We start from the raw sequence: 12,818 nt of genomic DNA, 5'->3' as shown, positions 1-12,818 counted from the left end.
TAGTTTATTCTTTTGGTTAATTAATTAGAAGAACTAATGTTATAATTATGATGATGTAATAAAACTACATAAGTCCGTTCACTTCATAACTACGTGAAATCTCATCATTAACTAAGAACATTTGACCAAATCTCACTTTTGTAAGGCATAACTTTTCTCTATTTCTTTTTTTTTCTTTCTTTCTTCATATGTATATTAATCCACTCGAGGATATGAATTTACTCGTTTAAAATAGTATATTTGATATTTGTATTTAAAAAAAAATACATTAATTAACCAGGTGATAAAAGAGCATGGAGAAAATACCACTACTAAAAATGCGCAAATTTCTAATGCATGTCCATCTGAAATCAGAGGCAGAAAATTTTTAATAAGGGATTCATAATCTGTAGATATAGATAGCTGAAGGGGGTTCGACATCTACTATATATACATATAAACTTATTTTAACCATATATAAATAATATAATTTTCTACCAAAGAAAATTCGAATGAACCCCTTAATGAATGTAGCTCCGAAATTGACTTGTTGGAAGCTTTTCTAACGTACATTTACCTCCCTCAATTTTTTTTATTGCAAATATAATAAATATATCTTTCGTAGTGATGTGTCACTTTATCAATAATGTGACATGAATATTAAATGTCGATATGTATTATGCATTCATTTGTTTGACGTAAACATAAAAGTGGCTGAAGTTCGCTTGGTTTTGGTTAGAACTATGAAAAGGAAACCCAAATTCTTTCATTTTTCCTTAAAAACCCCACATTTTGCGGTATATCTCAAATTGATTTTAATCCAACAATTCTCTTTCTCTTTCTGGTTTCATCTCATTTTTTTCTCTTACTTCCCATTGCATTCCAAAGATTCAACCTTTTAATATCCAAATTTCACAAATTGTCATTCTCATCGGTACCATTAAGGTAAAAAGATGTATCATTTTCATCCTTTTTTTTTTATGTATATATACATTGTGATATGTGTAAAAAATATTAGATTTTTCAACGTTGTTTTCAAGATTGGCAAATGGTTTTATGATGAAATTCCAAGCAAAATTATATTCATGCTAATAGAAAATGTAGAGAACTTCTAGTACATCTTTTTTTATATTGTATAATGTTGGCGGAAGACATGGTCAGAGATGATTCATATAGTCTATAGATGACACCGATTTGTTTGGGACGGAAGCGTTATTATTATTCTTTTATTAAGTTTGACAATTGTTGTAAACTTGAACATAGAGTGCTATTTAGTTTTTTCTGTTATATAACTACACATAATAGTTTCTTTTTGTTAGATTTGTTCATCATAAACTTGTAAAATTATCGGTGAAATTAATACGATATGCAACTGTTTTGATTTTGCAGATGTTCATATTTCTGAGGTTTTATACTTGACACATAATATCCTAGTGAAACTTTTGCAGGGAAGATGGGAATAACATTTTCCTGTCCGTTTGCCAATTTCGAGGATTTGGATAGTCGGGTTGAATCATATTTGGTGAGAACATTAAGTTTAGGAAATGATGATATGAAGAATGTGTTACAGCCAAAGAATTTCAATGACCAAATTACTAGAAAGTCGAAAATCTTGAAGTCATTTGGTTCCGGGAATATGATCCTTGAGGGAACTCTAACCTATAAAAGGAGGGAATTTGAGGCGAAGATTGCATTGAGGACTCTTATTTCCGATAAGGAAGATAAGAAGATCAATAGATCAGACAACCCGTGGAACAGGGCTGAAGTTTCTCCGAAATTGCATAGTATCTCCGATAAAGATACTAGGATGTTGCCAGTAGAGTATGGGAAGCATAGAGATCAGGCTGCTGTAAAGTTGCAGAAGACATATAAAAGTTTTCGTACACGAAGACAGCTAGCTGATTGTGCTGTTCTAGTTGAGCATAGATGGTATAGTAGTTTATAAATTATACTCCAGTCATTCCATTTTGTTTGTCTTACTTTCCTTTTTTAGTCCGTTTCAAAAAGAATGTCTTTTTCCTCTTCTTTTTTGCAACTCTTCAGTTTCAACATGACGTGTTTAATACCACAAGATTCAAAAGTCTTCTTTTACTTTCTTAAACTCTGTACCAACTGTCATAACTAGACAAAACATTGAAACCAGGGGAGTAGTTAGGGAACTTTTGTTCTGGATATTTGTCATGTCATTTCACGTCTTCATCGCACGTTGTATTGACTATGGAAATTTTGGTGTAATTTACAGGTGGAAGCTATTGGATTCTGTTGAACTAAAGCACAGTTCTATATCATATTTTGACACCAAGAAACCTCAGACTGCTGTTTCTCGTTGGTCTCGAGCATTTACTAGAGCTGCGAAGGTATGAATTAACCTTACATTTACGCTAATTCCCTGTTAGATTCATTTCTTGTGATTCTTCCTTCTTTTTAGTTGGTTAAGTTTTGATGTAAGGACTTAACGTGTGTGTTGGTAGGTCGGTAAAGGTCTATCCAAAGACGGGAAAGCACGTAAACTTGCTTTGCAGCATTGGCTTGAAGCAGTAAGTTCACTTCTCAAGAGCAAACTTCAACAATCCCAAGTTTCATTTTTATTTGTGTGTGGGATTGTTGTTTATGTTCTTTATAAATTTTGATGAACAGATTGATCCTCGACATCGTTATGGACACAACCTTCGCTTTTATTACAACAAGTGGCTCCAAGCTGACAGTAAACAACCCTTCTTCTATTGGTTAGATTTTCTTCGATCAGCAAGAAATTCTAGCAAACGAAGGAACTTCAGAATTGATTTAGTAAACTATATATGACATTTCCCTCTTGTATGTTCGCGTTACAGGTTGGACATAGGTGAAGGCAAAGAAATAAATCTTGAGAGGTGTCCTAGACCGAAACTTCAACAAGACTGCATCAAGTATCTTGGACCAGTGAGTGTTATCTTCTTTCGATCTGTAACATTTTTTTACTGGTAAATTTGGTATAAATTATTCTACTTCTAGATACATTGCACAAAGTAGGAGAAAATGTTCGAGAGCAAACGTTATTTGCAACTCATGAGCTATGAATAATCACAGATAGAGAGGGAGGCATATGAAATTGTCATTGTGGGTGGAAAATTCTTATACAAGCAGAGTAGAAGGCTTCTCGATACGAGAGGAGGCCCTCCAGAGGCAAAGTGGATCTTTGTGCTAAGCGTGTCCAAAATCTTATACGTTGGGATGAAAAAGAAAGGCACATTTCAGCATTCAAGTTTCCTGGCAGGTGGTGCCGCGTTGTCTGCTGGGAGATTAGTGGCAGAAGATGGTATTATAAAGGTAAAGAGAAGTGCCATGATTTTGCCAACAAATTGTGTTTTTTTCCCTCCGATACAAGCTGGTTGTTGATGTATCTAAATTCTTGCATGAAATAGGCAGTCTGGCCTCAGAGTGGACATTATCTCCCTACAGAGGAGAATTTCGAAGCATTCATGTTGTTTCTTAAGCAACATCAAGTTGATATCGCTGTTGTCCAGGTACAAGCATTTGCTAATCGATAGATCTTTTCACACGAAAACTGTTATTTTAAACAAAATTGATATTTTGTAATATGTGAATATCGAGGATTAGGGTAGAACATTAGTAGTTAGTCGAGTGTTATCATACTTCTAGTAGTATGATTTAAGTATCACGTTTCCCCAGTGTGTATTAATATATGTTGCTACATCTGTTTTGTACGTTTTTGCTATTTTGTTGTCCCCTTTCTTTCTTACTTTCCTATAGTTACATTTCTTTTGAGTCGAGGGTCTATTAGAAATAACCTCTCTCTACGTTGATAACTAACTTAAATATTGAATCCGCTTATGTTACTGTCTTGACTCACCGTGGCAAGATGAGCTATGTATAATCTATTAAACTTAAATCCTGATATTGCAGAAATTCACCAATTATGAGGACGATGCGCCCTCTACCAGGAAGGAATGTCGTACTAACATACGTAAAAACTTATCAGTCTCGGATTTCAGCCATTTAAACGAAGATAGCAGCCTCAAAAGCTCAGACACAAAGAGGATTGGTTCTACCAACAAGGATTGTGACGACGAAGAGTTTTCAGTACCACATTTTCCAAGACAGCCCCGAGGAGTACGACCCAAAATCGCTGTTGAAATACCGGAAAAGGAAGGCATATTCGAGTTGTTTAAGGAGACAGCCCAACAGGTACAGCCTGTGGAAACTCCAGCAGATGGATACGAAACACCAGACGAGTACTTATCAGATACAGAGTTTTCAGTTTCGAAGAAGAATTTATTCGATCATGAAAATGAAGAGGAGTTCAAAGAGCCTGTTCCTGAAGAAAAGATAATCAAAAGAATACATTCACATATAGGCATGAAATCAAATCATTTGGCTCATCAATTGTCTTCATGTAAATGGACAACAGGAGCTGGACCTCGTATCGGTTGCATGAGAGACTATCCATCTGAGCTCCAATTTCGCGTTATGGAGGAAGTTCAATTGTCTCCAAGACCTGCATTTCCAGCTTCCTCAAAATTTGGTCGTCGCTATACACCAACAATCTTTTCTAGAGAAGCAAATGATCAAGACAAAAGACCTGATTTTGAAGTAGTTGTATTTTGTGAATCAGATAGTCCATCAGTAAAAAGAGAAGCAGTTTTTGGTTGATTCATTAGTAATTCCAAACAGGAACTTGCTAGGATTTTGTCTTTTTTTCCCCCTTTTGAATCATTTTCTTTATGTAGGTCTGTACAACAAGATGTAAATTATCTTTTAGCACATTCTTTTAAAGATTATTTTAGAATAAAAGATCAAATAACAGAACTACTTCTCTCTGATTCAATTGTGTGCATTTGATTTATCCTTGTTCTATTTCTTTTTTGGTCAAGAAATTTAAAGACTTCAGGTTCTCAATTACTCAATCATTCCAGCGGAGCCAAAAGTGCGAGGTGATTTCTTCCATTTTATCTAAGTTTTTATGGATATAGTTACTCGATATCTATACCAGTTGAAAATTAACAAATTGATCGAGGTGTGTGCAAGGTTTATGAAAATGCCTTGGGTTTTGAATGCTTGTAGACTAGTATCCCAATGACCTGATTTTTGCTAGTGAGGTTTAGAGAGGGTAGATTGTATGTAAACTTTATCTCTATCTTTTTCAGGTAGAGAAGTTATTTCCGAAAGAATCTCGATTTAAAGGAAACAAAAAACACAACAATTATGAAGACATAGGTAATAACATGATAGTAAGATAATTGAAGCACGTGAGACAATATTTAGTACAAATCTGAGAGTGAGAAACATGGAATAGTAAAATAATACTAATACTACCAGCCAGAGACACCAAACACGAAATTGTTTACTGCTAGCCTTCTATCCAAATCATCGACCTTCACTCCCTTGTATCAAGGGATATGTCTGTAGTAAGATAAACATGTCATATTTTGCATAATATCCTATTTCCAATATTTTTTCAACCTGCCTCTACCTATCCCTGGCCACTCCAATGTAAACCTCTCACACCTCCTTGCTTGAGCATTTGTGCATCTTCGCTTGACATGTACGAACATTTCAACCTAGTCTTCCTTATCTTGTTTGCTATAGAGGTCACTTCACCTTGGCCCGATCATCCTTATTGTTTTACCTATATCTCCTAAAAAACCCACACATCCATCCTAGAAATCCTCATTTTCACAACTTTCATCTTCTTAATATGAGAGTTCTTGACTGACAACACTTTGTCCCATACAACAAAATCGATCTAATTAACTACTGCTCTATAGAGCTTATCTTTAAATCTTAGTCACACCTTGTTATCACATAAAACACCAGACACTAGCCTCCATTTCAATCACCTCGCAAAAATGTAATGTGTAGAAAGTTAATATTTGGGTCACTCTAAGAAGGATTAAATGTATATCAACGGCATTTTTTTAGTTTTTTTTTTTTTATTAAAAAAAATCATCTCAACGTTTGTGTGATAAAAGGTGAAGTCTTGCCTTTTTTGTGCAACAATGAAAAGTAAAGATGAATGGATGTAGGCCTTTTGCTTTATAGCTATAAAAGGGCAACTTTCACATATAGCAAATAAAAAATTCATGTTTGTATGCTATAGCAAAGTTTGCATAATTGCGCTCCATAGCAAACATAGAAACTGTATAATTCGCTATACATATACAGTTGAAGCAAATTGTATAAAACGAAGTGTATAAAACAAGAAAGAGAAAGACACTTGGGCAGAGAACTATATAAAACGAAGTGTATAAAACGAATTGTATTATTATAAGTGTATAGAATGATTATATACAATTTGAATTTTATAATGAGAAAGAGAGAAAGACAAAAGAGACTTGACAAGGAATATACAATTGAATCGAATTGTATAAAATGAGAAAGAGAGAAATTAGATACAATTTGAAAATTGTATAAAACGAGAAAGAGAGAAAGGCAAAAGAAACTGGGCAGGGGAGTATTTTTATTGTATAATTATAAGTGTATAGGACGAAAATATATGTACTTGCATGTGTATATACAATTTTCTCACGCTTTATACAAACGAAAACACAATTTATACATTTCGCTTTTGTTTGTATAAGTGAGAAAGGCGAGGGTGGGTGGCGAGATTTGGGATAGTGGCGAGCGAGATCTGGAAGAGGGGAGAGAGGGGAACAAAAATATATGTATTTATACAATTTTCTCTGCTTTATACAATTAGAAATAATTTTTATACACTTGTGTTTGTACAGAAAGTGAGAAAGCGAGCAAGAGATTGGAGGAGAGTGGCGAGCGAGATATTCGGGAGAGAGGCGCCTGACAATTTTTTGCAAACGTTCGCTATGGAGCACAATTAAATCATACCCTATCTACTCCATTTATTTTAGGTTATTAATTTTCTATTATATATACAATTTTCCCACTATAAAATATATAATTATATTTACGTAATTAGCTAGTTTTTCCACGTTTCTTTCCCTAAAACAATAAATTTGAACATTGGCTTTGGGCTTTTAAGACACAGTTGTATCTAGGACATAACAGAGCTGAAAGCCCAATATTTACTGGGCCGAGCTCTATCGCATTATAGGCCTCCCCCCTTCAACCACCTAACCCTACTATAAATTTTATAGGGTTTTATCATTCTTCACTCTCTGATACAAAGCAGCAACATACAGCAGCAGATTATTCTCACCGGAAGGTAAGCCGCTCTCGCCGTCGAATCTCTCTCCTTGAAAAACACGTTCCATTTATGAACAATCTGTGACGAATGTGTTATTAATCCGTTGTTTTTTGCTTAAGTTTCAATCTTTTTGCTCAATTTGATTTGTGTTGATTGATCTAATAATTGTTGTATTGAGAACTCATGATATTGTTTTGTTTGATTGAATGTTGCCTGGTGATAGAAATAAGTGTTGAAAAACAAGTAGTATTTTTTTTTGTATAAAGTTAATATTTGGATTAATAAGAAGAAGGAAACATGTGTAGATAAAAGGTGAATGTTTGTGTGATAATAGGTGAAGTCTTGACTTTTTGGTACACGCATAAGGTTCCTGGAAAAGTATAGATGAATGGATGTAGGCCTTTTAGTTTACACATTACTTGTATGTAGGGAAAGTTGAGCTCGGATCAGCTCAACAATGGTGGAATTTTGTGAAGGTGAGAAAAGAGTAGGAGGTAGAGAGAGAGGGTTGGATTTTTCTGCAATGGGCTATAACTTAAATCTGCAGTTTTTCACCACTAGCATTGAAATCTAAAACAAGATTACTACTTTTACCAGCGTCATCGAATCCATTTGAATTAAGACAATAAGTGAATTTCTTGACACCTAATTGACTTGACAATGATGCAACAGAGAATTATATATGGTGGACAGACCTGTTAACAATTAGTGGGCTATTCAAAATCTTGGCAATGAATTTGTCGATTTCTCCTGTGAATACAACCACATTTTGGATTTAAACAGCCAAGAACTCGTGCAGAAACAATTGCTGCCTTATTCTGGTTATCTAAGTCCCCAGCTTATGAGAAAATATGTGAACCTACTTCTAGGTTACTGTGTGGTGTTAAACTACCTCCAATGCATATTTCTGTCACTAAGATATGTGCTCTATATCTCGTTGCTATAAACATTAATGATTAAACAATGTAATGAATGGTCAAAATTTTGTTTAGTATATGTTTAAACCATGTCTACCTGTTCTCATGGAGATGTAATATGTGCAGAGATATTATATGTACACTTAATTAGATCATTCATCTGCACTGATCAAATGCTTTATTATGTGAGAGTGTTTGAGTATTGTTTCTTTTGAATATTATTGGTTCCTTAAGTTAAAAATTTTAGGTTTTGGTGTGGTTTGTTTTCCTTTTGCCTGCTATTGTTTCATCTGACCCATCTCAATGTTTTATCGATCCTGGCTTCTTACAAATATTCTCTGCATCTGCAGAATGGAATCTGTTACCAAACATGCAATTGTGATTAAAATCATGGGTCGTACCGGATCCAGGGGGCAGGTGACTCAGGTGAGAGTCAAGTTTCTTGATGACCAGAACAGGTTTATCATGAGAAATGTCAAGGGACCAGTCAGAGAGGGTGATATTCTCACACTGTTGGAGTCTGAGAGGGAAGCCAGGAGGTTGCGTTGAGCCCATGATTATGCTTGCCAAATCAATATTCCCTTGAATACTAGATATTGGCTGGGATTTTGTTCCCTATTTAATAGTCTTTGGTTTTGTTTGCTTAGACTCTTTTTAAGTATGGACATGTCGATTTTGGTCATTTTTGTGCACTTCATGTTTCTGGAATAGTTTTAATATATTATTATTTTGCTACATTTGTGTCAATGGCAACATGTAATGCTTCTTATTTCTTCTTGTGCGTGCGGGATAGACGTTCATCTATCACGTTGAATCTTTTCTAGTGTTCCTTGTCTGTGATTTTGGTTGTATTGGTTCTATTGTTATTAGAATTCTAAATGCCCAGTAAAGTAGATATTTTGATTACAAATCCTTCAAATTTAGTACTTTGGATGCATATATTGCATAAACTCAATATTAGTTAATTTTTCTTATCTAATCTATACATATAAAAATGCTATGTATAGTTCTATCTTTATGTTATTATTTCTGTGCAACACTTCAAAAGTTATTACCCTCACCGATTATTTAGAAACTGCGTATAGAAAGAGGACTATAGAGAATTTCTATAATATGTGAGAGTGGTTCTGAAGCATATCAATAACAATTTCAGAGTTAAAGCTCAAATTTATTAAGTTCAATCAAATGATGATTTCTAGAGGAACGATGAATAAGAGAAAAAATAGTTTTTTTAAAAAATAAATATTTAAATAATTCGTACTCCAAAAGAGATTTAGGAACAATATTTCTTGGTTCTACTTTTTCAAATTTGCCACATAATATTACCACTCAAGTTTATCAAGACATGTAACTACAGTTGAAGTTTGCAAGTTGTTTTTGCAATGACCTGTAAAACACTTGTTAATAAATCTACAGACACCACATTGGGAATCTCAGTTTATATAGTAACTCATGAAAGAGTACTCAAATCTAGTCAATTTTGAAGTTTGAAACAATGAATTAGTTTGATAAACAAACACTACTACGAAATAGTATACAAATATACCAAAATTTATGGATCCATGAGGCCTACAGTTCTGCAATTTACTTGTCAAGACCCTCAAGTTGAACGAAATACATGAACATGATTAATCCACCAACGATATACTAACGTTCCATGAGTGTGCTCTGAAGAAGATCGAACAATCCGTTCAAAAGATATGTAAAATATGACTATATATTTTGTTTTGTGGACAAAATATAATAAGTAGGGGCCTCAGCTAAGTATAAAGCCCAATATTTACTGGGCCGAGCTAATACAGAATAGCCCAACCCTCTTTGACGAAACCCTACTATAAAATCTCTAGGGTTTTATCAATCCTCATTCTCTAATACAGCAGCAGCATACAGCAGAAAGCCACTTCTCCCCGGAAGGTAAGCTAGCGGCTCGTCTTTCTCCGTTTATGAAACTCAAAATCAAGCAGAATGTATTTGTTTAACGGTTAGATTTTACAGGTGAATTAGAGCAGGCAAGAGAAGTAGAAGAAGAAATGGACGCAGGTGTAGTTGCTGCCCCCGCCCCGGCCGCCGCCGTCGATGCAAGCAAAGAGAATAAGGTTCACACTGATGTCATGCTTTTCAATCGCTGGAGCTATGATGGAGTTGAGGTAGGTTCCGAATCTCTTTGATCGTTTTCATATGCGGCTGCTTTAAGCAGCTCATTACTTTGCTAGATTCGAGTTAATTACTTGATTTTGTGTTTTTTTAAACCATGAAAATTGCAACTTGTAGCACTTGAGATTATAATGGAAATTCGAAGATTAACGTGATTTGGTTGATGTAGCTTTGTTATGAATTTCTTTGAGTATAAAAAAATCTGGTTGATATAACTATGGTACGAGCTTTAGCAAGCATAAACTAATCTCGTCGATGTAGCTTTGTAGTTTTTATGAACTTCTATGAGTATAATAAACTGATCTGGTTGATGTTGCTTTGTAATTTGTATTAACTTTCATGATTTGAAAGGTTAAAGACTGATTTTTTTGGACTCTAATGGTGTTGGATTTATGGTAAAGCATTAAGATATTAATGTGGTAGATTCGAAGATTGCAACACAAGCCTAGATTCCATGTTAAGTGACTGGCTCAATGTATCCTCATGGTCATTGTTGATCCATTTAGCGCTAGAAGTTCTATATGTATCCTAATCCTAATGGTATATATATATATATATCTTTAACAAAAGATGGTGCTTGGCTATGATAATTGATTATTTGGAAATAGTAAGTGTTTGTTTTCCAAGTGAAATGATACTATTTGAAAATTAGAGTTGTATTTGGCCATAATTTTAAACTGGTCTTGTTTTCAAATGTTTGGGAATAATTTGGAGGTCATAAAAGCAAAGACAATTAATTTTATGGCCAAATATAAAAGGTACAAAGCTTTCATTGCTAAATTCCTCTTTAAAGACACTGTGAAAATTGAACCTTAACTCGAGCTACTTGAATGACTAAAACTTGACCTTTGCAAAATAACTATGTAAATCTTTCCATTCACTGTACCATAATTTTTTGATAGTGTCTATTGAACCCGAGAGTCTGTAGTTCTCAGCGGAAGTGTTTGTGTTTTGTCAGAATGTCTTCTATTTCTGCATTTATACTTGTGTATTACTTCAAGCTCCATTAGAGATACTGCAATCTTGAATATAATTTGTAAGATCTGTCATTAACTATGATCTCAATTTCTGGTGAAGATCAATGACATGTCTGTTGAGGATTACATCACCGCAACTGCTAACAAGCACCCAGTTTACATGCCACACACAGCTGGTAGATACCAGGCCAAGCGATTCAGGAAGGCTCAGTGCCCAATCGTTGAGAGGCTCACAAATTCTCTCATGATGCACGGAAGGAACAATGGAAAGAAGCTCATGGCTGTTCGCATTATTAAGCATGCAATGGAAATCATTCATTTGTTGACTGACCAAAACCCAATTCAAGTCATTGTTGATGCTGTTATCAACAGGTGAGTTCAGATGATGAATCTTTAATACATTTTCTTTGTATTGTGTCTAAATTATGTTGTTGATTACCCATTGAAGTTGTTTTTTGTTAATTCTGAACTTCAATATTCAAAACCTGGTGAATAATTTTGTCTCTTCAGTTAAGCACTTTCATCTTTCAAATACTCTTCTGCAACTTCAGATCAAATAGTTATTTTTTTCCAACTTCAATGAAATGTGTATGTGCCAACTATTTCTGTCTCGTTGATGGCTTTTCTTCCTCATTTTTGATCATATAGTGGGCCAAGGGAAGATGCAACACGTATTGGTTCTGCTGGTGTTGTCAGACGTCAAGCTGTTGATATTTCTCCACTCCGTCGTGTTAACCAAGCAATTTATTTGCTGACAACTGGTGCACGTGAGAGTGCTTTCAGGAACATCAAGACCATAGCTGAGTGCCTTGCTGATGAACTCATCAATGCTGCCAAGGGTTCTTCAAATAGGTAAAAGCTAAAAACTGTTTAACATATTTTAATCTGATTGTATGTGAAACTTTGTTGCTTACTACAATGGATGATGTTGTTTATGCAGCTATGCTATTAAGAAGAAGGACGAGATTGAAAGGGTTGCCAAGGCCAATCGTTAAGAGATTGATGTTGGAGCAACTTTTTCGAGAGACTTTTTGGTTATGTTATTTTCTCAGTTCTGTTTTCATGTAGGCATTATAGCATCTGCTACTCCTTATGGATTTAGTTTCTTGGAGGATTTATGTTTGGTATTGTTATAAATGTTTAAATTTTGAAGTTCCTTTATTTGGGTTCTCGGTAGAGTTTCATTAAACACATGGTATTTTGTGATTTTCTTTAGATGTTTTATGAAAATACTTCCAACTCTATTTGTTAGCCCATTATACAAATAGTCTTGTTTGACAAATCGTTTTGTCTCTGCTGTCACAGTCCACACTCATAATAACACCATTCTTCTATGCATCTTTAGGATGGTGGCCCAACAGTTTTTCTTACTTTGGTTATGCTTGTTCATCTATGGTTAGACCCAGCAAGTACCAATTGAATAACAGTTTTCTTTACTTGCAGTAGGATGTAAAACTAATAACGCAAGATATTTAATGTCATAAAGAATACTACTAATCAAGTCAAGTCTACTAGATTTGCACTTGTTCATTAAATTAGCAAGTGAATGAGATAAGCATCAAGTTGATGTCAACTACAAGAATGCCATTGTTTTAGTAACCAATCAATCCCAAAAGGGGGGGGGGGGGGGGG

General features: G+C 34.6%; 3 protein-coding genes across 3 annotated transcripts; all 3 read left to right on the top strand.

Moving 5' to 3' along the window:
• Positions 1–819: 819 nt before the first annotated feature.
• Positions 820–4,801, top strand: LOC107001786 (IQ domain-containing protein IQM6-like). Its single transcript, XM_015199756.2, has 9 exons — positions 820–924; positions 1,428–1,908; positions 2,222–2,336; positions 2,451–2,516; positions 2,617–2,705; positions 2,811–2,898; positions 3,046–3,285; positions 3,381–3,482; positions 3,883–4,801. Exons 2-9 carry the CDS (start codon positions 1,433–1,435, stop codon positions 4,627–4,629), a joined length of 1,923 nt encoding a protein of 640 aa, XP_015055242.1. The 5' UTR covers positions 820–924; positions 1,428–1,432; the 3' UTR covers positions 4,630–4,801.
• Positions 4,802–7,028: 2,227 nt separating this feature from the next.
• On the top strand, positions 7,029–8,871 carry LOC107031846 (40S ribosomal protein S28). The gene is made up of 2 exons (XM_015233333.2): positions 7,029–7,156; positions 8,406–8,871. The coding sequence occupies exon 2, from the start codon at positions 8,407–8,409 to the stop codon at positions 8,602–8,604; it is 198 nt and encodes a 65-aa protein (XP_015088819.1). The 5' UTR covers positions 7,029–7,156; position 8,406; the 3' UTR covers positions 8,605–8,871.
• A 956-nt stretch (positions 8,872–9,827) lies between these two features.
• LOC107002169 (40S ribosomal protein S5-like) lies at positions 9,828–12,430 on the top strand. The gene is made up of 5 exons (XM_015200082.2): positions 9,828–9,969; positions 10,051–10,202; positions 11,287–11,558; positions 11,835–12,038; positions 12,127–12,430. Exons 2-5 carry the CDS (start codon positions 10,086–10,088, stop codon positions 12,179–12,181), a joined length of 648 nt encoding a protein of 215 aa, XP_015055568.1. The 5' UTR covers positions 9,828–9,969; positions 10,051–10,085; the 3' UTR covers positions 12,182–12,430.
• The last annotated feature ends 388 nt before the right edge of the window (positions 12,431–12,818 follow it).

The sequence above is a fragment of the Solanum pennellii genome, chromosome 10 (genome assembly GCF_001406875.1).
Source record: "Solanum pennellii chromosome 10, SPENNV200".
In the NCBI taxonomy this organism is placed as follows: Eukaryota; Viridiplantae; Streptophyta; class Magnoliopsida; order Solanales; family Solanaceae; genus Solanum; species Solanum pennellii.
This window is presented reverse-complemented; position numbering and strand designations above follow the sequence as displayed.